Source organism: Rasamsonia byssochlamydoides (genome assembly GCF_041956645.1).
Source record: "Rasamsonia byssochlamydoides strain NRRL 3658 unplaced genomic scaffold VTN77scaffold_24, whole genome shotgun sequence".
In the NCBI taxonomy this organism is placed as follows: domain Eukaryota; kingdom Fungi; phylum Ascomycota; class Eurotiomycetes; order Eurotiales; family Trichocomaceae; genus Rasamsonia; species Rasamsonia byssochlamydoides.
This window is the reverse complement of record NW_027192407.1, coordinates 188,273-212,333: the sequence shown is the minus strand read 5'-3', so window position 1 is coordinate 212,333 and position 24,061 is coordinate 188,273. Positions and strand designations below refer to the sequence as shown.

At 51.7% G+C, this 24,061-nt stretch overlaps 8 protein-coding genes across 8 annotated transcripts; 3 read left to right on the top strand and 5 right to left on the bottom strand.

Moving 5' to 3' along the window:
- Positions 1–466: 466 nt before the first annotated feature.
- On the bottom strand, positions 467–4,375 carry VTN77DRAFT_3477 (uncharacterized protein; the record flags this gene model as incomplete). Its single annotated transcript, XM_069419429.1, has 3 exons — positions 467–1,251; positions 1,310–2,007; positions 2,073–4,375. 3 exons carry the CDS (start codon positions 4,373–4,375, stop codon positions 467–469), a joined length of 3,786 nt encoding a protein of 1,261 aa, XP_069278501.1.
- A 1,710-nt stretch (positions 4,376–6,085) lies between these two features.
- Positions 6,086–7,715, bottom strand: VTN77DRAFT_3476 (uncharacterized protein; the record flags this gene model as incomplete). The annotated part of the gene is made up of 2 exons (XM_069419428.1): positions 6,086–7,569; positions 7,631–7,715. The coding sequence occupies 2 exons, from the start codon at positions 7,713–7,715 to the stop codon at positions 6,086–6,088; spliced, it is 1,569 nt and encodes a 522-aa protein (XP_069278500.1).
- A 555-nt stretch (positions 7,716–8,270) lies between these two features.
- On the top strand, positions 8,271–9,917 carry VTN77DRAFT_3475 (uncharacterized protein; the record flags this gene model as incomplete). Its single annotated transcript, XM_069419427.1, has 1 exon — positions 8,271–9,917. The coding sequence occupies one exon, from the start codon at positions 8,271–8,273 to the stop codon at positions 9,915–9,917; it is 1,647 nt and encodes a 548-aa protein (XP_069278499.1).
- Positions 9,918–10,028: 111 nt separating this feature from the next.
- VTN77DRAFT_3474 (uncharacterized protein) lies at positions 10,029–11,601 on the bottom strand (the record flags this gene model as incomplete). Its single annotated transcript, XM_069419426.1, has 5 exons — positions 10,029–10,198; positions 10,245–10,933; positions 10,990–11,108; positions 11,172–11,231; positions 11,290–11,601. The coding sequence occupies 5 exons, from the start codon at positions 11,599–11,601 to the stop codon at positions 10,029–10,031; spliced, it is 1,350 nt and encodes a 449-aa protein (XP_069278498.1).
- Positions 11,602–11,840: 239 nt separating this feature from the next.
- VTN77DRAFT_3473 (uncharacterized protein) lies at positions 11,841–13,488 on the top strand (the record flags this gene model as incomplete). The annotated part of the gene is made up of 3 exons (XM_069419425.1): positions 11,841–12,183; positions 12,257–13,227; positions 13,279–13,488. 3 exons carry the CDS (start codon positions 11,841–11,843, stop codon positions 13,486–13,488), a joined length of 1,524 nt encoding a protein of 507 aa, XP_069278497.1.
- Positions 13,489–15,016: 1,528 nt separating this feature from the next.
- Positions 15,017–15,733, bottom strand: VTN77DRAFT_3472 (uncharacterized protein; the record flags this gene model as incomplete). The annotated part of the gene is made up of 3 exons (XM_069419424.1): positions 15,017–15,415; positions 15,481–15,575; positions 15,631–15,733. The coding sequence occupies 3 exons, from the start codon at positions 15,731–15,733 to the stop codon at positions 15,017–15,019; spliced, it is 597 nt and encodes a 198-aa protein (XP_069278496.1).
- A 1,928-nt stretch (positions 15,734–17,661) lies between these two features.
- VTN77DRAFT_3471 (uncharacterized protein) lies at positions 17,662–18,611 on the top strand (the record flags this gene model as incomplete). Its single annotated transcript, XM_069419423.1, has 5 exons — positions 17,662–18,123; positions 18,182–18,207; positions 18,263–18,357; positions 18,419–18,476; positions 18,539–18,611. 5 exons carry the CDS (start codon positions 17,662–17,664, stop codon positions 18,609–18,611), a joined length of 714 nt encoding a protein of 237 aa, XP_069278495.1.
- Positions 18,612–19,198: 587 nt separating this feature from the next.
- Positions 19,199–20,803, bottom strand: VTN77DRAFT_3470 (uncharacterized protein; the record flags this gene model as incomplete). The annotated part of the gene is made up of 1 exon (XM_069419422.1): positions 19,199–20,803. The coding sequence occupies one exon, from the start codon at positions 20,801–20,803 to the stop codon at positions 19,199–19,201; it is 1,605 nt and encodes a 534-aa protein (XP_069278494.1).
- Positions 20,804–24,061: the final 3,258 nt, after the last annotated feature.

The window sequence follows — 24,061 nt, the reverse complement described above, 5'->3', positions numbered from 1 at the left end:
CTTGAATGGATAGATCGAAGTGATGCTCAGAGATGAAGGACGGAGTGGCTCAAGGATACTCAAGGATGCTCAAGGATTGAGTCATGTGTGAGTATGGGAAGGTGCTTGACTGGCTGAGTGGGTGAGATATGTCTCTTGTAGGCAGACAGGCAAGACAGGCACGCAGCCCTGACCCTAGACCCTAAGCCCTAGGTCTGGGAGCTGACCCAATAGGACTTATCTCTACCTAGGTAGGTAGGCAAGTAGATTCACCCAGCGGACAGGTGACTCGCGTAAGATTTGAAGGCATCCGCCAACAGACACCATGTACACATCGGCACCTGCCGGCAAATTACTAATAGTCTATTTCCACAGTCAGTCAGACATATCAGGCGTGATTTGTCATGTGTATTTCTACAGGATATTCATCCTCATTGCTATCAACTCCTACAGTCAACAAACTAACTCCCCCATACAGGGTGCCAACTCAGTTCTTCTGCCCTCCAGTCTGCTGATCACCACTGCCAAAAATGTCATCCCTCCTCGTCGTCCGATCCCACACCACCACCCCATCGCTCTTCCGCTTGAAATACACGATCCGGTGCTGCGGGATGAACTCCTCGTCCGTCTGCTCCGACTTCCACCGGTAGATCACCATCTCGCGGATGCCCGTGAACCGATCCTCGTAGCCGACTAGGTAGTCGCTGCTGTCGAGACTGGGGTCCCATCGCAGGCGGTTGAGGATGTCGCCTGCGGGGCGGAGCCGGGTTGCACCGGCGGGTTTGTTGGAGGATGATGATGATGAATTCCCATTTCCGGCACGAGGGTTGATACTGGGGCGCATGGGTAAGGATTTCTCCTCGGAACCATCGTCAGGTACGAGGTCAATATCGTCAGCAGTAGCAACACTGTCCCCGTCTTCGGAGTCAGATTCCTCTTCAAAGAATGTTCCCAAGTCCCGGTCGTCGATTCGGAGGTCTTGCAGATCGGACTGCTTGACAAGCGTGACATCCACCCAGGATGAAGCTGCATCGAAATAGGTTTCATCGCTACGAATCTGCTCGGCGAATCCGTTTAGGATCACCTGCAGGGCAACGTGGGCCGATCTCCTGTCTGATTCACTCATCCTTGGCGAGCTGGCAGTATCTCCCTTCGCCAAACCAACAAGGTAGCAGCCCTGATATTCCCCTTCGTTCTCGTGAATGTCCTCCATCTTGGTAAATCTTGCAGGCCAGATCCGGGCATGGATATCGGGGAACGTTCGGTTGATATCTGCCTATGTGTCAGTACTACGTCAGAAAAGTCACCAGGACTGAAAATGCCAACATACCAACAAGAAGCAATACACATCTCGACTCCAGCCAGCCAACAAGCATTCTGCCCCTGGCAGAGGACATGCCCCAGTATTGGACATCGATCTTGACGTAGCTGTTGTGCGACTTCAAGAATTCATTGGCCCCACTGGGCACATCGATACCTGTCGCAGTCCCAACGAGTTCCGACCAGGTGACGCCAACCTTAGATAAGAGACGGTCTGCTCGCTTCAGTTCCTCATCCAACGTCTTCAACGACGAAGGAGAGACAGTGTGCGCCACGTTGACCTTGGGAGGGTGGATTCCCAGTATGACTATGGGCTCTCGCGCAGATCGATAATATCGCGGCGGCTGCTTGTAAAAGAAGGGGTCAAACACTATCTCCGTCTTCCAGTCAAAGTGTGCATAATGATTGAAAAACGTGCAGATCAGGTCCGACGCCGTGATGGCCCCTGTCTGGCGGAAAGAAAGCTTGCAGATGCGGGATAGCAGCAGGACGATATGGATACCCCCGAAGTATCCAAGCTTGGATGAGTAGATGCCCCGTTGCTTGGCCCATGTCTTGATAAACCGATATGCGAGACGGAATGCAGCGAGGTCAGGGATGGTTCGTTGCAGATAGTCCACGTCTCGAAGGCAGTTCAGTTTGATCAACGACTGCACTGGCAGGTCCAAGGAGGAATCAGAGGGCGGCAAGTCCAGTACTTGGGGCCATCTGAGATAGTTAGCATGGCACTGACCATAATATTTGTGTGCTTAACTACAGGTTGCAGATCATACCTTTCCACGACGCTCGTAGCAGGACAATAATGCAGATCGACTCGAACATCTCGCACTTCCAGCTGCAGCATGGTCCCAGAGGCCGCTTTGACCTTTCTCAGGACCTTGACCCCCAGGCCTGCTGCCTTGCGGAGTTTCGGCACAAAAATCGTAAAGAAAGTCTTCGGACTGATCTGTCCGATGCAGAGGCAGTCGATATCAGAGGACGTGTTCCACACTCCCAGACGATACGAACCCACTGGAACGACGACAAATGACAGACTGGATCGGGTTTCTGCGGCGTCACGAGACTGCCCCTGCTGCAGGAGATCCTTGACGAGAGAAAATACTTCCTTGTGTTTGCTGACTTCTTCATGTGTTGGGAACATGTGGTGCTCATCAAGGCAGGCCTTCAAGGCAGTCACGTCTGCAATGTCTGGGGGCGCCTTTTTGACCTGAATCGGAACCGACAGATGTGCATGTATTGTAGACTGACCAGCTGCCGGATTTGGATCCAGCTCCAAGGAAGCTCGAATTCCCCAGTGATCACTGCCACAACGTCCACTGGGTTTCTCGCTCTGGTTGTCACTGTTTCCCCCCGGGAAACCGAACATGTTGAAGTTGGTGACTCTGAGACTGTCTCCCTTGACAAAGATCCTATCATACCGCTGCGGTCGACTATGATAACTTCTTCCGGCTATTTCAGCAGCGAGAGGGTTCTCCGTCGGGTCAAAGGTGGCGCCTTCTTCACCTTCATACAAGCTTTCAAATTCCAGTCTGCCGCGATTGGAACTTGACGTCTCGCCTGCACTGGCTCGGGCGGCAAACCAGGCATCACACAGTCCGGTCTCGAAGAGCATTGTGTCCAAAGAAGAAAGCGTTGTTGCACTCTGGGGGGATATGGATTTCCCCTTCACAGCTGCGTCGATTGTATACCTCGATGTTGCGATGTTGAAAGCGCCGGCAACAATCCATTGATTCTCTGGGTAGTTTCTAGACAGGTGTCTGAGTATTGACTTGACCTGGGACTGTTTGGCGGCAATGGAGTTGTCTGTGAGACCGCAGGTGAGATGAACGCCAGCAACGATGAGCGGAAGAAATGTAGAATCTTTGTATGTTCCGACGGTGTCTAGCACAACCACTAGGGCACCCTTGTGCCGCTTCTCAAATGGCGGCCATTCCCAGCGAAAGCGCCAGCGACTCAGCACGACGATATTCCATAGGCTAGCCAACGGACCGATCTCTGCCGGATCTGGTTGACCATGCGTCGTAAAAGGATAGGGATTGCGAATGTCGTCGTGGTTGAGGAGATAGGACAAAAAGTCATCCGACACTTCCTGCAAGACCAGCAAGTCTGCCAGTGCCGACTCGGAGAGCAGGTTTTGCAGGAGGATGGGATACCTATCCCGGGGTGGTGGACTGATGGCATCGACCGAGACGTTATAGGTGGATACTGTCAAAGAACCGGCTGTGACTCGTTCGTCAGGTGGCAGAGCAGTTGGCTGGATGGGATTCCAGATGCTATTAGCCGCAGAGAATTGAAACGTGATCGGAGGCTGCGCCGCTGCAGCTGGGTTTGAAGTACTATTTGGTTGCGTGTGTCCTGACGATGATGAGAGCTGGCTGTCTTTCAAATCTCTCTCATTCTGGGGGAGTTCACTCTCAAGGCTGGGACTTTTCTGCAAATTGAGAGACTCGGAAATTGTGATAGGGAAATCACCGGACAGTGAAATAGTTCCCCAGACCCTCATCCGACTTGACGCAGCACCCCGTGCGTGTACTTTTTCCCGAACGAGAACGACGAGTTCTTCGACGCGCCACTCAATTGGAGGGAGCAAGCCTGCTTTGTCAAGCAGGTACTCGCGCGAAGGGACATCGTGTGCTTCACTTTGACCAATCGTGAGGTGAAGGCGGTACGCATCATCGGGTCGGTTGAATGCTTGCAGAATATCCTTTCGAAGCTGCGCGAGATTCCGTCTCGAATTGCCATTGCTAGGACTAACATCCTCGGTCATGTAGATGGTATTACTGCGCTTGTGAGCAAAGCAGTCGGATTTATCAAGACGGACATGGAGGTCTTGATATCCAGACTCGAGGCCAGTGCTTCTGAGCTTCGATTGGATCACCTCTAATGCTCGTGGCAGACACTCGACTGCCACGAAGGGATAGAGGACATTGACATGGGCTGGCCATCTCCCGTAGGCCTTGTCATACAACGCGCGCAGACGGTCGATATCTCGAGTCATATGTGTCGGGGGTATCACACACAGCGCTGTGTCGTAGGAGCCAAGAGATGGAATGGCACTTTCTGATGAAGTCGCCATGGCTGTCGTCGTATCTATTCCTCTGATTGTCTCTGAAGATGAACAATAAATAATAACTAATTAATGTCTTAAATCTCCCAGAGCTTTCAACCCTGATCAACAGTTGCGCAGCCAGAAAATATAAATCCGTGAACAAGATCTCCATCCGATCCTGCGCGACCTATCAATTTAAGCACATTTGCGCCTCCAATCTGCTCAATGAGAATAGCCAAGTAAGGCTGAATTTGATTCTACTTGGTGACCCCTCCACGTACCTGACAATACAGGTAAGTAGGTAGGTACCGAGTCAACATGGCGCAGCAATGAATGAATGAATGAATGAATGAATTCGTCAGGATGAGTCGAAGTGATGTCTTGACTCTTGACCGGGTGAGGCTGAAGATGGATGGATGGATGGTTCTGACGAATCAGCTGGCACGTCAGCGATTGTTGGTACAGGCATTAACTGCGCAGGCAGTTGGTTGTTAATATTTAATTTCGGGGAATTAGAATTGGAAGGTTGGATGCGAAAGGAGTGGGGATTGCAAAGTGAGTCATGGATGGAGATCTGGATCCACCTTGGCTGCGGATCGTCGTAACTCAATACTTCCCGTCTAGGTACAGTACATACTTGGATGTATGTACCTAGGTACAGAGATGTTATTGCCCAAAATAGTCCCAGTTAGGGATTCTTGACAGAGTACAGAATTTTTTGATTTAATCATGACAAATATTTATAATAATTCTAGAGTAAAAACGGTCCAACTTTCATACAATTTTCTTCGCTAAAAATAAACAAGGGAATTTATAATTTTAACATTTTTTTTCTAATAGGAGTTTTCTTGACGAATTGAGAATGTTCTGGAGAGCTGATCGCTATAAGGTAGCAGTAATAACCTACTGAGCAGATGCCCATACTGTACTATATACTAGTCTGTATGGTAGCTAGGAAACCAATCGTACCCTATTATTACTGCATATAATGTGTGTGGTGAATGTCCTGATGCAGGCTCTATAAAATATTCGACCAGGCTGTCTCTATCCCGACCAGACAGATAAGTGTATAGGTATCCTCCTGATGCACTTCATTTCTGTCAAACACAGGAATGCCATCATCAATTTCCTCATTCTGCAAAAAGACAGTGAAGCCAACGCAATATCCTCGCTGCGCTGCAATATATGGACCAATCGTACGGTAAACCCCAGCTCTACTGACACTTACGGGTTGTGCCAGATTGAACCACACCTGCTGTGAATGCCGACGCAACGAAACCAGCATCCGCAAGGGGCCAGAGCGGAATCGCTCAGGATCGAAAATAGCCCAATAAAGTCGATAGTATCAAATGACGAGAGGTATCAGAAAAGGACACTCAGCCCAGGTCTGTCTGCCATTGAGAGCAAACGAGGCAAGCAAATCGATGGATTGTACCTGTGGAGAAAAGGTCCAATGGCTCTGGCTGTACGTATTGTGATGTGAGGCAGATTTCCTGAACTGCACCGCGAGTAGTTTTCATGACAATAGGCCATAATTCTTCCCAGTCATTTCCGACGTAGCTCGCTGGCATACGTTTCTGGCCTATCCTTCTTTGCCGGTGCCCGTGGAGAGAGAAAGCGGTGTTTCTGCCCGGATCAATCGAAGTACTCTTCGATTTGAGGTCTGGAAAATGTCCGTCGAGATTCGTGCATCAATTCTCGTGGCGAATCAAATTCGGACGTTGACTTCTAGCTGACCTACTTCGTTGGACTCTGGACCTTAGTGTCCCCTTGCTGCGCCGATACGGCTGCTGCTGCGACGGCCGCCGAGTTACCGGCACCCGCACTGGCGACGTTACTGGCATGCGCCAGGAGAAACTTGCAGCAGGTAAGCGTGTATTTGCAAGCACGCGTCCACGTCTCGTCGTTTTGGTTGAAACCCAACTTGATACTGGCATCGCCAATCCGGTCACGCTTAATTTCATACGGGAGCTTCAGACCAGTCGTGGGGACCCCAGGATGTCCCCGACGAGAAGAAACAGGAACCGGCGTGCGCTCGACGTACTCGCCCAGCTGGCGGAGACATTCAAGAAACGCAACCATGCCCGCATCAAAGCGGCGGTGGATCCAAGGAAGGTTGAGGGGTAGGTCCCCAGAGGAAAACAGATCCAAAGAGGTTATTTTAGGCGCTGCGGATGGTACAGGCTGGCCTGAAGACGATGTCTGCGGGGGATACTCGATTTTCTCGATTCTTGATGTTGATCCCATCGGTTTTAGGCGGTAACCCTGGAACTGAAATCCCAGCCGTTCAGCGATCGTGGCCAGCAGGAGCAACGTCTGACCCCAAGCGGCGTTGATCTCGGCCCAGTCTACCGACGGATTAGCCAGACGACCTAGCCGCAGCCCGTTGATCGTCCCAAAGTAGCCATCATGTCCGATGCAGAATGCATCGTTGTAGACGTTGGTTCGCTGCAACCGCTCGAGCTGACGAGAGTCATGATCGTAGCGCATGTTGAGGGCATCGCGTTCGTTCTGAAACTCCGACAAAGTCAGAGCGAACGCGTTTCGATCGCGCCAGAATTTTTCTTCTTCCAGATCCAGCTGACGCGCCTCCTCTTCGAGTGCAGCGATTTCCTGGTCTACAGCGGCCTTCTCCTTCTCTAACGCCAGCAACTCCTCGTATGCCGCGGCCTCCGCCTCTAACGTCGCCTTTAGTGACTTCTCGGCGGCTTCGACCTCCTCTGGAGATGGAACAGACGCGTTGAGCGTCTTCAGAAATGAAATATAGGCATCCCGCTCTTTCGTCGCCGCTGCCAGTTTCTTTTGCAGTCCTTCCACCAGCATTTCCGTGCATTCCGTACAGATCGGATGGTCGATGTCGGAGCGGGCAGAGAGGATCTCGAACAATCGCGTCGCTCTCTCTACTTGGTTGGAAAAAGACTTATCTTCACCCTCAGCGCCTCTTCCACTGTCACCATTCACACCAGGAGTCATCGGCGGCGGTGCAACCTGGGACTCGGTGAGCATGACAAAGGACATTCCCCCGCTGTCTCCGCGTCCCAGTCGAGGATGGGTGGGCGAGCCTGTTGATGCATGGCGTGGAGGCGGGATGGTCCTCCTGTAGACTGGTGTAGAAGCGTGACGAGAAACGCGATCGTAGAGGTCCCGGCGCTGTGGGGGGTAAGGTGGTCGGTGCGAGGGCGCATTGTTTGGATGCTCGGGGAGGGATTTGCCTGTAGAACCTGCGACGATCAAAAAGAGTCAGTTATCATGCTTGGAAGGAATCGTGAGTCATAAACATACCAACGAGCAGATCAAAAGCTGCGGGATTGAGCGACTCCAGGGAGCCGTCGAGCTTCAACGGCGTGCGGCATTTCTGGCAGTACATGATGGTATTGGAGGAGATTTCAGAGCTTCTTCTACATTGTGGGAAATGTCACCAGTCGTCGATGCCTGTTGTTATGGTCAAGGAACGTGTCGGACTGGCGATGGCAGACGGAGCGGTGATATGGCGAACGTCATGTCCAGCCCTTGCATTAGCTAAGACAGCTTCCGCCGACAGGACCCTCGACCCGCGTGCAGCTGCCACGCGCTTTCTTTCCACTTAGCCCGCAGAGCCTCTGTCTTGTGATTCAAGAACCTGACCAAGTATCGCTTCCAGCAGCGCGACTTCTTTTCTTTTCTTCAATCTACTGAGGTAGCCGCCCGTCAATCCCAGGCGACACCGTTCATGTCCTCACAGCGCCTCTAGAGCTGCGAGTTTGGCAGTATCTTGCTTCCACCTACCATTCTTGCTCTCTATTCAATTGAATGCGTCCCCTACATGCTGCAAGCATGCCGCGGCAATTGAAGTCCAAGCGCGGAGCCTAGTTCAACAATCACGCATTCAGCAGCACAGGCTATGCTTCGTCAACCGTCCCCCAATCACCTCCCTCGCTAAACCATGGAGAGACCAAGCAAAAGACCCCGGCTATCTGTCGGGACCCCAGACGTGCCAGAAGACTTCGATTTACAGGAAGCCCGCGCTCGAAATGATCTGCGTCTCAAATCTCTCTTCGAAAGTATCTTTGAGAAGTACGGGAGGGACTTTAGTGATGTGGGGGATGAAATCGATCTGAGAACGGGTGAGATCGTGGTGAACAAAGGCCACATCTTGGGAATGCAGAGTGAGGATGATATTGGGGAAGGTGCCGAACAGCTGGTGCACGAGCAACTCAAGTCGTTTTCTCAGTCCAGAGATCCGTCTCCCAGGCCGGCTACAGGGGGGAAGCTAGATCGTTTACAAGATGTGGGCCAGGAGAAATATGTCAATGGAATGAATGCAACAGATACCAAAGTCACTACAGGGAAGGCCATGCTCGAGTCTCTCATAGCCAGGCCAGTGGAAGAAGATTTCGATGTCGATGGACAGTCTGATGCAGACGATGACAGGAGCAGCGTTGACTCTTTGCTTGGTGATGCCGTACCTATCTCCGACCATCCCAGCCAGTCCGTACATGAGCAACCGAAAGCCATGTTGAGATCATCATCTCTACATTATCCAGAAGAGTCGACGAAAGACTCTCACCCAAAAGGTCAACCACTGGATCCCCTGTGGCAAGTTCCCGACATCGATGCCAAATTCTCTACTCCCAATACGAACAAGAAACCGCTTAAACCCGAACTGGCCATTTCCCAAGTGCGCTCTGCATCGCCTCCGACTGCAGGATCTCTCTGGGCTCTTCCCACCCCCGGCCGTCGCCGACATACGGATGTAAAGAAGAATCGAAGGTCCCCAGGCGTTCGTGCTAAGCGCAAACGCAAGCTGCCCATCGTGCGAGACTGGAGTTTTGCGCAGTTGCGGGATGAAAGCGACTCGGATGACCCTTTACAGGAAGACTTCCCGTCGCCATCCAAGTCAGCTTCAAGTGTTCGCACGATGTCAGTTACACCAACGCCGACTAAAGGAAAAGCAGATAGGACACGGGGTCTGCAAGCAAGAAAACAGAAGGTAGACGTTGACAGTCTGGATGATGTACGCCGATCAGGGATACGGAGCTCTTCTGGCAGTAAAAACACACCAGAATTGAGTGAATCGAGTTCGTTGGCGCAAGATTCTACATCCATAGTCAAGATGGGAAAGTTGGATCAGGATAGTACAAGCGCAAATGAAAATGAGACTGGCCTTCTGACGCCGGATCAGGCTGAACTTCATAGCCGGTCTCAGGAGGAAATCGAGCATCAATTCTTGCGTCGCCAGGCCGGAAACAAGACCGGCAAAACTGGAACACGGGAGTCTTTACAGCATCCAAATGACCCGGGACCAGGTTCGAAGGATGGTCGAGTCTTAGCACATTCCGTCGCGGCTGAACGAAGTCTTGCTTCACAGGCCGACTTCTCGACACCGCACAGGCTCAATGGCAACACCGCTACGTCTAAACAGTCCGAAAACCTCTTGGGAGAGGATGCGGATCATGTCCACACGAAATCAGGTATATCGTCGATAGAGATAGAAGCCAGACCGTACGGAAGTATTGCTGGAACGCGCAAGACGTCGCTAGCGAAGGCCTCAATGAACCCCCTTGCAAAATGTCCCTCTAAGAAACTGTGATGGGACAACGCCAGTCCAGGCTCTGCCGGAGTCTGGGATATCAAAGTGGTCTGGATTTTCGTCTGCGCTTCCAAATATTGTGTCTCTTGGTCTGAGGATTTATGGTACCTGTTATATCTCTTTAGCGTTCAAGACATCCTCCAATTTGGTGTCCACCGTGCCTCCCACGTCTCCGGCCTGGGCCCAGAATTTTGACAGATGTCTTGTTCCTGAATCGGTCAACACCGTCACGATCCGGTGGCCAGGACCGAGTTTCAAGGCTGTTTTGACTGCCGCGAAACCTATTCTGATTAGTTATGATCCAATGGCTTGACGTCGGCGACTTACAGTTCACTGCACTGCTGCTTCCGATAAAGATCCCATCCTTCTCTACTAGCCATCGTGCCATGGCCAAGGCTTGTGCATCTGTCACTCGTACTGCATCGTCGATCAATTCTCTGCCCGCTTCGAAGTTGGCGGTGACGCGATTGATCCCAATGCCCTCGACGATCGAGTCGACCTGCCGTCGTCTCCGGGTGCCTTCGCGCTCCTTGATGTCGAACATGACTCCATACCGGACTCGGTTGTACAGCCCGCTGCCTTGCGGGTCCGCGAGGACTATGGATATGTTGGGTATTCTGGGCTTGAGGAAAAGCGCCACCCCGGATATCGTCCCCCCGGTGCCCGCCCCGGCCACAAAGGCGTCGATCTTTCCATTGCATTGGGCAAAGATTTCAGGGCCGGTGCCTCGGTAATGCGCCGTCCAGTTGGCGGGGTTCTCAAATTGATCAGTGAAGAAGCCTCGTCCACCCGCCACACCGGGCTCGGATGTCGCGCCAGTGCTCGTCAGTTGATCTGCACTCGCAGATGACTTTGCAGGAGAGCTTGCAGACGCAGTGCGGGCCTGAGCAAGCGCCCTCGCTCTGTTGACAAAGTTTCCCGGCTCCACGATGGGGGCTGGGGGAACTCGGTCGACAACGGCTCCGAGTTTGAGCAGGAGGTCCGACTTTTCCATTGCTTGATCGGATGGCATGCAGCTATCGTAGTGTTAGTAGCCAGCAAATAGTATAAAAAAAATAAGAGTTTAACGTACATGTGAGCCAAGTACCCTCGAGCCCGTGCCAGCGTAGCTAGTGAGATGCCCGTAGAACCAGAGGTTCCTTCGTAGATGACATCTCCGGAATGCGGTCTCAAGGACCCTTCTTGCTCAGCCTGTCTCAGCCTCTGTGTCAGAGATTTTGTAATCTATGAGAGGATTATATGAAATGCACTGACCATTTGAATCATACTCAACGCTACCCGGTCCTTAGGACTTCCTCCAGCACCATTCAGATACTAACAACAAAGCTCGAGGTTAGAAAGACATACAGCATTAATGGCTAGACAGTCATACCTCCGCCTTGGCGAGAATCTCGCATCCTGTCGCGTCCGACAGCGATTTGATCCGGAAGAGCGGCGTATTTCCAATGCAGCCTTCGACGCCGTCCACAATGGCCGGAGGACCCGTTCGGACCGAATTCAGGAGTTCGACATCACTTTTGTCACAAAGAGGAATATTCTCATCGGTTTTCCGGCCTGATGATGTTTTCCGTGCTCCTCGCAGGCGGCGTTCAATCTGTGGATAGAGCAGCTCTGAGAATCCGAGGGTCACCAGGATCCCGGCCACGAAGGCAGCGCCCATGTAGGCGCGATGATAGTCATTCATTTATGAATACGAATATACGTCTGTTGATATTTTCTCTCTCTTCTGCTCCATCAATGCAAGAAATAAAGATTGATTATCGGATAATATTGCGGGCGGCGGAAGAAGCTTGGACCACCATTAGCCAATCCGCTCGTGACTTCGATGAATCTTTGTGACCTGCTCTGCGGCCTTTCCACAGACCAAGTCATCCTCCTGCTATTCCCCTCTCTCACGCCTGACCAGAGTCGAATGTCCACACAATGGACTCTGCTCTGCTAACACAGCTGTTGCGCCAGCTCTTCCGGCATCCCGCCTGCCAGTCCGTCAAGTCGCGTCCGGCCTCGTCCCTGCGGCGATTCGATCACGGAAAACAACCAGCGACCGCACAGCAGCAGCGTCGCTCGTTCCTCACACGGAGACCCAGCAATAACAATTCCAAGAGGAAGAATACCGACGATGGGACGTTCTGGACGAAACGAGACGACTATCCGCGGGATATCTCGGAGCAATTGCGAACCTACCCATTAGTCACGGCCAAAGACTTGCGCCATCGTCGCGAGCGGCCCAGGCAGGTCAAGATGTTGACCCGCGAATTCATTGACGGTTAGAGACGCCGATTCCGTCTTTGGGTAATAATTTTGGTGTCTTGGCTTATTTTTGGTGTGTTTTCTTGCAGACAGTCTGTACAACCCGCATTACGGCTATTTCTCCAAGCATGCGACCATCTTCCATCCCGGCGAGCCGTTCAATTTCAATGAGATCGAGGACGGCCCAGCCTTCCACCGGCTGCTGGGCGAGCGCTATACCGAGTTCGAGGACCGGCTGGATGAAATCCAGCCCGATGAAGCGCGGCAGTTGTGGCACACGCCCACGGAGCTGTTCCGCCCGTACTACGGCGAAGCGATCGCGCGATATCTGGTGTCGAACTACAAGTTGACCCTATACCCGTATCACGATCTGATCATTTACGAGATGGGGGCAGGCAACGGCACCTTGATGCTGAATATCCTCGATTTCATCCGCGATACGGACTATGAGGTGTACCAACGGACCAAGTTCAAGATCATTGAGATCTCGCCGGCCCTGGCAGACCTGCAGATGAAGAATCTGAAGAATTCGCTCAATGCGGGAGGCCACCTGGGCCATGTCGAGATCATCAACAAGTCGATCTTCGACTGGGACACCTACGTGCATTCGCCCTGCTTCTTCCTGGCGTTAGAGGTCTTTGACAATTTCGGCCACGACGCGATCCGATACGACTATCGGACGGAGCAGCCGCAGCAAGGCGGCGTACTCATCGACACCGATGGCGAGTTCTGCGAGTACTACAACACCCAGCTCGATCCCCTCGCGGCGCGGTTCCTCCGGGTGAGGCAGGCCGCGGCCCGAAGGCCTTTTCCCACCCCGCTGGGTCCGAAGTGGATGCGCGGCATTCGCAATGCGATGCCCTTCCAGAGCGAGTTCACCTTGCCGGAGTACATCCCGACGCGGTTGATGCAGTTCTTCGACATCCTGCACGACTATTTCCCGGCGCATCGGCTGCTGGCGAGCGACTTTAACAGACTGCCGGATGCGGTGCCTGGCCTGAATGCGCCGGTGGTGCAGACGCGGTATAGGCGACGGACGGTGCCGGTGTCGACTCCATTTGTAGGTCCATCCCTACTACTGTTATACTGTTATAACTGACGATATACGCAGGTCCACCAAGGCTACTTCGACATCTTCTTCCCCACCGACTTCAACGTCATCGAGGACATTTACCGTGCCATCACAGGCAAGCTGACGACAGTGATGAGCCATTCGGACTTTATGGAACGCTGGGCGTACATCGAAGACACCGAGACGAAGAGCGGAGAGAACCCGCTGCTGACGTGGTACAAAAACGCCAGTGTTCTGACTACGGTGTAGTCGTATACCATGGTTTTGTCGTCTCTGCTGTTACTCATTGAGACGGACACTCGTCGAAGCGTTTATATAGTCTGGGTCTTGTCTGGTCTCATGTAATATGGCAAGAAATAAAGGCAATGAATGACTTTGGGGAAATTCAAGAGGCGTTTATGTTCTGTGCTGTCGTTTGCTGAAGTGGTTGATTGCCTTTCTTCCCAATCTCTTGCTTGACTGGCACGTGCGTCTTAGACACGGATAGCAGTGGCGTCTACTCGATATCGATCGAATCAAGCATACTATGTTTGTACAGGACTGCGCATATCACGAAATTGGCATTATTTTCAACATTATTCACATTCCATTTCTTCCCATCTCGCATCGTGTGCAGCTCAAGGTCCTTGCGGCCTGTGCTTCCATGGAATCAATCAGCTCGTTGGCCGGTGCTTGGACGAGAACGTCAGCGTGCAGAACGCATTGCCATTGTTGCGCTGCAAGATAACTTTGACTGGGCGTTTGCATTTTTCCGGCCAGGCATGTTACAATATTAATCCGACCACTTCCCCTGTCTGTATGGTTCAGATCTAACACAACCTTACTTAGTCATTCAAGGAGCAGTGGACGTGAGCACCAACAAGTTCTCCCAGGACGACCTCTCGAAAACGCTCGAGTTCTGCGCCCATGCGTTTGAGCCCGTGCGACCCGAGGACCGCACCGCCGCTCTCCAGAACATGGATGCAGCAGACCTGTCTGCACAGGAACTGCGTATGGGGAAGCACATCCGCGCAACGCAGATGATGTGCACCGAGGACACCCTACATATTGCCAGTTTCAGTACCGATGTCATTGATAGGATCGTGCCGAATTTGGAGGGAGGCAGGTTGGGTCTTCGATGGAGTGATGGCGTCAGCGCGTAGATATTGTCGAATAATCACGTGCTAGCGGTTCTATCTATTAAAGTCCAGAGTAAGATCGTCCGATCTAGCAGTTTTTTCACTGAGATGATCATTCATGCTGAAAGGGATGTTCTACCTGTATGCATCCTAGAAATGAACTCGATTCAAACGAAGGCCAGCAGTGTCATAGCCATCGACGTCTAGAAAGTTTCTGCTTGGAGCAAGTAGATGAGGTAGATGGATTCCGGTTTACTGTAATTGATTGGACTCGTCGAATCGCAGAGCAGAGCAGAACATAGAGAATAAGATTAATTAATTAATTATCAAGAGACAAGAGACACCCTTCCAACATGATTTGGTAGGCTAGACATGAGAGACGAGACGAGAAGAGAAGATGGAATTCATAACACCCGAAACACCCACCCAGGCTTTGTGAAAATCATTAGGTATGATCGACATGCACGAATTAAGTAGTAATATCTGCTCCAAGCAAAGATGACTGATTAACTCATTTCGTGAAGGAAAGAACAAATCAGGAATTAGCTTAGGTTGCAAGGTCGATAAATTAGGTACCCAATGCATTCATTAATGCAATCAATGATCTGATTCAGTCTTGTCAGGTAGAGAGAGATTGATTGCTAGAACCACTGCTACCTCTACAGCAAAACAGCCACACCACCCAGCAAACCCGCAATGACCACGAACAGGCCATACACCTGGCCAATCTCGACCACCATATTGCGAGGAGCCATGCCCTTGCCCGGGGCCGCCGTCGCCGCAGCGCCAAACCCGGTGTAGATGACGTTGCTGGCGCTGCTGGTGGCCGCAGAGCTAGACGTGGCGCTCAGGGTGGCAGTGGTGTTCACGCGTTTCGGATCCTGAGCACCGCAGGGGTGGTCCTGCACGCAGTGGGACTGGCAGATCGAGTCGCCGTTGCAGTTTTTCACGCACTGCTCGTTGGCGGTCGTGCAGACGTAGTACGGAATCGTCTGGGTGTATTGGGACGCGTTGGGCGACTGGCCGTTGCTGCAGACGCAGGTGAAGTCGAGTGTTTTCTGTAGAAGCAAGTTATCAGCGAGACGCAGTTTGAAAATTGTGAGTTTCAGAATTGACGGCTTACCGGGTCACAGGTGTTGCTCTCCGGGGTGTCGGTCGTGTTCGGCAGCTGAAGACAGATCAGAGGGCAGGAGATCTGTTGGGATTGGCACCACTGGTCTGGAAACTCGTCAGATTGGATCCTCATGTTGTCTGTGCTTCAAATTCAACGCACCTCGAGTGGAGAGGGGGACGGTGTTGGGATCGATGGACTGGGTGGACTGGGTGGTGGCCAGTCCGACCACCGAGCAGAGAAGGAGCAGAGCTTGTGCCAGCATGTTGATATTATTATTCTTGATGTCTGTTGCCTGAGTGATCAATTGTCTGATCGAGGGATGTGTTCAGGCGACTTCTTGAAGAAACCCTGACCACGTTAGTTTGAGACAGTCAACAGGCAGTGATAGAACATGATAAGAGTCCAGGCTGGAGGAGGAAATTTCCTCACGGAAATTCGGAATGCAGGTGAGGTTCCACAGGCACAACATACCTAGATGCCTTCACTGGAATGCTGGAGACAAAGGCAACCCAGCACGAGAGCCGTCGAGCTAGTTGACAAACAAAGGACTCACAAATACTCACTCACAATGAGGGGAAGCTGGGTGACAACAAAGGTGACAAAGAGACAAAGGGAGGAGAGAGAGAGGCAGAAGTGAGGAGTCGGTCCTTTTGTCTCCTTACTCCAGATGGTGACCTAATAGTAATCAGCCCGCGGATTTCCTGCATGGAGAAACAAGCTCGAGCGAAGCTAGTCATGCTAAGAAGCAATCGGTTGCCTTTTTAGAGCAGCTCCATCCTGCTAAAGATAGCGCTAGAGGTTAGAAAGCTGGAGACCCGCCCCGGATTCACCGTCAGTGCGTCAGTGGTCATTTGTGGTGACTTATTTTGGTTCGGAGTTGGCTGTCAGGTGGATAACAGTGACACAATTCTGCACATTCCAGATAGCAAAGATAGCAAAGATAGCCATCTTGTGCTCTAGATATGATATCTATACGATATCGATGCATTCTTGGCTATTGTCATGATGATGTTTAATCAATGTGTGGAGTACAGAGTACGCTGTAGATACAGTGCATGGATTTTTCTACTTCGGTCCGATCCATCTGTTTTGTAGTTTCCTTTTCGGGAGCTCTTGGCTCTCTCGGATCTTCAATCATCCCCCTTTTTGCCTGACTCCCCCCAGCAAACCCCCAACTCCCATTGAATCCTCACTCCCGCGCCTTTCAACCTGGAATTCTGCTTCCCTTCGACAGAGAAACAATTCGAATTGTTCTCTCGATCAATTCCTGCAGAACAGCCCGGAAAGTGGTGGAAGAGCAGAGAGCCGTGGTCAAGGGTGGATGCCATGTCTCATATCCCGCATCCAGCACGGAGCGCTGATAGGAGCAACGCCGCTAGCTGGTGCCACTAGTCGCTGTCCCTAACCAAGACAAGTCAAGAGGACAGCCACTTCTGGCCATGGGCAGCGGGCATGATTTCACTGCGAAACGATCCTCCTTGTCGAACGGTCCTCCACCAACCAGAAAGCATGCTTCTCCAGCCGAGCAGCCTGTAGATCCTGTCTAGACGCAGAGAGGAAAGGTGCATCCTCCGAATCCATCTCCATCGCTTCACCAGACTGCCACAGTATTATTCTTCATCCCGAGGATACCTGCATAATTGCATTGCGGCGTCGAGGCGTTTTGGCTCCCGTGACACGACTGATCCCGTGACCGGAACCGCTGTCGGGAAACATTCCACAGTCCGCCATCCGAGATCCTGCCGGAGTCTGGCCATTGAGCTTGTCGCTGTCTGCTCAAGGTCATCTCTCAGCAGTCGAGATCTTCGAACTTACCTGCCGAAGTCTCGTGGGGTTTACAATCTCCTACAAGACTACTCCGTAGTCGGCAGGCTGGGAGATTGAGAACCCATCCTGCGGGGACTGAAACCGTCTCCACGTTTCTGTCAAAGCTTAGCTACTCTTGAGCTCGTGCAGGGTGACACCGTGACACTGACACCACCGATCGCCGGACTGACTCCGGAGTACGGCGTAGCTGTGGCATCGCTGACCTCAGACCACCAGCACTGACTCTTGACACCGATCGGCCCGTTTTACATCCGTCCTGAGCGCTGTTAGCGTCAGCGTCGGCTTATCGATACCTCTTATTGCCCTTGTTTCTCTCGCCACATCAACGTCGCCGAAGAAGCTGACATTCTTCCTTTCTGATGGATGGAGCATTTCGGCGATGAGGAGACTGGTCCGAATGGTTCCTTACCTGTCGAACAGCAGCCGCACTCTCCTGTAGCACTCTCTCCCAGCAAGGAACAACCACAGCTAGACCAGCACAACCACCATGATATAGCAGCGAATGTCCCCAGCGGCGACCGCGTCAGCAACGGCACTGTTCGACCTGCATCATCAGTCCCCGATGGCCATGGAATGAAGGAACACCCGACCTTAGGTGTCGTCCCTCCGTACTGGCGTCACCACCGCGAGCCCTCTCGAGCGTCCCAGACATCGTTAGACATCTGTCCTGCCATAACCTTGGAAGACCACACCGAGGACCCGAATTCAGATACCAGTCGCGGCCTCTGGGCCAAAAGCGTCACAATTGACGACCATGTCGTCGTCCAGGGCATGACGGGCGTGGGAGCATATGTGGTGTGGATCTGCAAGATTGAGATGCTGGAGGTGAGCGGCAGTATACTCATGGAGAAACTTCGTCGCTGATCGTGTTGATTCTGTGTAGGGCGGTCCCATGATTATTCGGATGAGGTATGGATTATCACACTCTGTTCGCATCTTCATACTGATCTCGACTCCATGACAGATATTCCGAGTTTGACGAGCTCCGAAATCTCCTGCTTGCAGCCTTTCCGCACGCAAAGAGCGCCTTGCCGCCCCTTCCTCCGAAGAGCGTCCTCTGTATGTAGTTTATCCTGTCTTATATCACTTCGTTACTTCTGATTGACAACCGGGTCGATAGTCAAATTCCGCCCCTCGTTCTTAGAGTCGCGACGGGTAGGACTACAATACTTTCTTAAGTGCGTCACCGCTGCCACGTGCATCACCTGGCCTGACGAGCTAATTCTAACCGCCAATCTAGTTGTGTTCTGTTGAACCCCGAGTTTTCGGGATCTCCCGTACTGAAAGATTTCCTCTTCTCCCATCTAGGATGAACCTGCGTTAATTCATCCCATCACTTGGGTTCCTGCACCCTGCATTGCGCTGCAATACAAGAGCCAACGAGCCAACGCCTGAACTGAGTGCACTGGTTCATTCAATTCTTTAGATTACAACTGTTTGAGAGGGAATTTTCCCTTTGAAAGGGTTCAATTTTGGATGACTTTTGTTTCATGTAAAAACTTGGATAATGATAAAGGTTTATTAACCGGTAATTTGGAAGATATAATTACATACACTTGGAATAAATAGAATATGGACAAACTCCGGTTCCAAGAACAGAAACAAACTCCTTGACACCGTGCTCTGTGTGATGCGCTGTTCAATGACCCATACATGACCATCCACTTTTGACCCTATACAGAATGGATATCAACAGAAGAAAACCCACAAATGAAATCCAGCCAAAAGAAAGAGTTGCCGCGTGCAGACAAGTGAGGAAAGATCCGTCATAAGGATGCCAGAATTATGAAATTGGGTATGTCGTGATAGTCTATAGAATGAGATGTCGCGTGCAGCGAAATTCAAAACGAAAGGATGGGAAAAGGAAGAGAAGGCAAGCCAGGTCAAACGTCTCGCTGGACTATTCTGACCCGCCCTCATCATGCTGTGCTGCAGGAGAATCATCCGACGTTCGCGGCGATTCCCTCAGACTCCAGCTGCTGGACTGTTTCTTGACCTTCTTAGCCTCGCTGAAGACGACCTTGCGGACGCTGATGTTCGCCATGTGAGCCATGGCAACCATATGTCGGGGGCCCGGGACGCCCGCGGGGAAAATCAAGTGCAGCCCCGATCCCTGGTTCTCGTCGGGGCGGAATTTGTCGTGATAGGCCTTCTTGCCCGCGATGGGCAACCGCTGGAACGTGTGCCGGTAGATCGACCGCGTCAACTTTTCGATACTCTTGGGCATGCCGCTGATCGCGCCCAGCTCGTCCAGCGGCTCGAAGCCGAAGCTGAGGTAGTCGATGCCGGCCTGGTTGAGCAACGCCATGGCGGAGAAGATGAGAAGGTCGCTGATCCCCTTGGGGGCGCCTGGGGCGGAAATACACGGATCGATGTGGTAGCCCTGGTTGGCGCCGATCTTGCGCAGCGCGGCGAATCCATTCGGCACGCCGTCGGGTCCGCGCGTGTAGATGTATGTCATGAGTTGGGGCAGGGAGAAAGGGTCGTAGACGGTGATGAAGGCCTGGGTGGTGGCGGTGCGGTTGCGTTCTTCGCGCCAGGCGTCATAGACGCCGACCAACTCGCGCTGCAGCTCGGGATCCTCGCCCTGCGAGGGGATGTACACGCCCAGCGTGATGCCGCCCTTGCTGCTGTTCAGGAGCTGCTTGTTCTGCGTGACGATGCGTTTGCCGGTCTGCTCGAGGAGGACGGGGTTGGTCATTGGGTTGAGCACGCGCTCAGTGCCGAACTGGAGCGTGGTCCATTTCTTCTCCTTAGCGTACTGCAGAAAGACGTCGCTGGCGCCCATGAAGGCCAGCTGCCAGCCGAATTCCTTGCGGTATTTGGCGAATTCCTCCAGCAGCGGCGAGTACTGCGACGGCTCGCACAGCGGGTCGCCTCCGACGATGGCGACGCGATTGTGGACCTTGAAGTACAGGGCGGCGGTGCGCGCCTTGTTGACGAAGAAGCTGTAGCTCTTGTCGAGGATGCCCATGTGCGAGACGCGCCCGTACTTGGCGAACAGGGATTCGAGAGCGACCATGGCGCCGAAGTCGTCGAGGGTGAAGATGGTGCCAATCTTGCGGTACTTGGAGGGCATGGTGCGAGACGCCGACTTGGCCGAGGAGTCTGATCCCGTACTGCTGCCACTCGATGCGATCGAGGGCACCTTTTTGGGTCTGGCCATGCCGTTGACCTGTTCGACGAGAGTGGAGGAACTGCAGTTGGATGCAATCGCCGTTGACACTGCCGACGAGGTCGAGTTTTGGCCATTCTGGCCGACGCGCAACCGGTCTATCAAATCAAGGCTGTCGAGGTTGACCTTGGGAGGGCCTCGCAGCTGGTCAGCGATGGCCTCACCGATCTCCTGGAAGAGGGCGGTTTTTTTGCTGGCTTTGCTGGCTTTTTTGTCATTTTGTTGCTGCTGCTGCTTCCGTTCGCGCTTCTGCTTCTTCTTCTCCATCTTTTGCTGTGCGGTGGACTCTGCCAGTGTCGAGACAGGCTGTGCTTGGGCGGGGGACTCCATGTCGCGTGTCACTCTTCAATTCGACTGTACCGGCGAGTCAGTGACAGTCAATCAGACCGCATCGAGGAGTCTTTGAAAGAATGGGGCTGAAGGCAGGCCCGGGTCGGAGCAGAACTTTATACCAGACACGGCAGGGGATCCGCAGTACTGCTGGTTGGGGGCTGCGCTGCATAGTCATCCAGGAGGATTACCCATTATTATTAAGTAGGGCTTGGCTTCTGACAGCCATGCTACAGAACAACATGCGTTAGGCACTTCGATACGAACGGGCACCGCGGGCCAGCACGGGGATCGCCATTTCATTCGCGAACAGCAAGCAGAAGAGCAAGGAATACTTCGTTCAACAGATTAAAATAACTGATGCGACCGGCTTGGCTACGCACTAGCGCAATAAGCTTTGCCACGCCCCCACTCTGCTGCTATTTTCCAAGCCAGGCTGCAGGGCTGAGCGAGGAATCAGAATCGGAAATGAATCCATGACTTAATCGATTCGTCTCTGCCTGAGGGCCGAAACACGACGGATCCAACAGCTGGACTGGGCCCACTCCAGCCGTACGGAGTACAGAGTACCTGTTGAACTGCGCCGATCAATCGGCGGAAGTTCGCTGGAAGAATTCAGTCGCACGAGGATGTGTCACGCTGAAGCACAGCGTGCAGTACGGAGTATTTTAACGAGGTCTCTCATCCAGCTGGGGCATTCAACTTGATTGAAATCATCACATAGACAGAGGTTTCTAATACTACCCCTCAGTTTCAACTTTCAACCGACCAGTGGAGCTGGAAAAATGTGCTGCCTGGCAGGAACTTGGAAGGCTGGCGGCCAAGTCGATCATCCCAGGAAGAGTTGCACGATCGCCACGGCAAGCCCACCTAAGGAATTGACTGACCGTCTGACTAACTATTATTATCCTGCCCCTTGACTAGTAGGAGTCTGTACTCTGTATTTTGTCCCCAACTGATAATCGAGTCATACTGTACGGAGGAGATAGGGCCACTGCCCAGGGGTAGGTAGGTAGGTAGAGGATTACTGTTCAATCCCTCCGCCCGCCACACGCTGAGCTGACAGCCCAGGATGATAGTATGATAATAAGCACAGCAGAACAGGGAACAGGTGACACCCCGTTAGCGGCGTCGAATCGAGACAGGCCAGACCAATACAATACCGACAACCCTCATAGCTCTGGCAGACTTGATTTCAAATGCTGTGTCGGTATCTCATTCGCCCGCTCGTATCGTATCGAATCGCACACTCATTCCCCACGGTAGAACTTGACCTTGATGGATGGTGAATGTCGATCGCTGAATTGATTCGATCTGGTCGCGTGCGTTGAGTTGGAAGGGTGCGAGCAGCAACTCGACGGGCAGGCAGGTTGCCAATGCCAGCGCCAATCAATGCATGATTTGGTTTAGGTGTCCAGATTTGGGCCTTACAGGGAGAAGTTGAAGGTTGAAGGTTGAACCGGGACATGGGTGGTCCCGGGTGGATGCATGCAGTCCGTACTGTTCGTACCATGGTGGAATGCAGTAGTTTAGTTTAACCCGGTTTTGTGACTTGCCATTCCTGGCAAGTTAGGTAATAACTTGCCTTGTCAGTGAATCTGATAGGGTTAGATGGGGTGTGGAGCAAGGGTGTTAACCTAAGGAAGAAGGTTACTCCTCGGTCTTGGTCTTGGTCTTGCAAGGTCTGGTCGATCTCGAATCCCGCTAGAAAAAGCAGAAAAAAAGCAGGAAAAAAAAAAGAAGAAGCCCGAGATTGGATCGAGACAGAGTCACAGAGAGAGCAGTACGCGATCGCAAAGACAGTGCTGACTGACTGACTGACTGCTGACGGTCTGGTCCTACTCAGCACTAACTCCTTATAAGGAAGGCATACTTACAGGTACGGAGTACGAAGTACGAAGTACGAAGCAGTTAAAATTAATTAACAACTTGCTTGGCGCTTATTCTCTGCAAGTTTTTTTTTTTTTCATCAGATGGGATAGAATTTTCTCTTTTTTTTTTCGAAAAAAAAAATTGATTCAGTCAGTCAGTCAGTCATCTTCATTGATGATCATTCATACCCTTGAGTGGGAATGGGATGGGAAGGGCAAGCAGGCAGGCAGGCAGGCATGGGGGCCAAGTCCAGTCTTGGGCTGACCAGCCCAACGCTCAGTCAGTCAGCCTGCCTGCCTATCAGTGTCGACGGCAGTTAATAATAATTAATTTTTTTTTAAAAAAAATAATACATAATGGATTATTATTGAATGCCTGGACTGTAGGGTATCAAAATAAATTTAGCAAACGAGTCAACCAATTTATTTTATTGTTGAACTAAAATATGGTGATGCATGGCTGTATGGGTGGCTGTATAAAGGGCATTCCAACTAAAGTATGGAAGTAAACTGACCAACCTAACTATTAACTAAATCAATCAATCACTGATTGATCGACTCATTGATAGGAATTATTATCAGTGGCAGTGCATGATAAATAATACCTGTTAGTTGCCCAAATAAGCGGCAGCAGTGGCATAAATAATATAATCATCATCCAAGTTATATGTATATAGCCCTAGCAGTATAGACGCCATCCATCTGGAGTTCCCGCTAAGTAACCGTGAGCCTGATAAAGGTAACCACATTAAGATTCCAATCTTCTCCAAGTATATTAGGTAGGTAGGTAGGTAGGTAAGTTCCTTACTACCGGTACCAGTACCTACCAGTACCTACGTAAGTAAGTAGGTTAGGTTAGGTAGGTGACTGCCGTCCCGAGCCAGAAGTTGATAGAATTAGGTCCGGAGTAAACTACCTATTTAACTTCATTAATCAGATTCATTCGACAAGTATGTGCTCTACAACCGGCTTTGGTACCTGATATATTCTTCCAAAAAAAAAAAGCAAACCACTATCTACCCACCTGGGTAAGGAGGAGTGAGGATAGAAATTCGACCGACTCCAGTGTGGCATGGTGTGGTGTGGTGTGTCATAGAGGAGATCAACGGTAGGTAGGTGATCTACTCTACTTGCTTACGAGATAGGTAACCAGGTACAGCACATGCATGTAGAAACATGCTTAATTTTTGAACATCAGAGATTTACTACTCAAGGTGGTCTGCTCGCTCGTCCTAGGCTCCTGGCACACGCTACAGTGCATAGCTATCGCCGTTGCCTATTGTACCTTTGTAACCCGTCTAGATGCTGAAGTTAGGTAAGTATTTGCCTAGTTGCCAACTCGGTAAGTAGGTAGGGACTTAGGTAGTTACAAGAGCATCTATGAAGC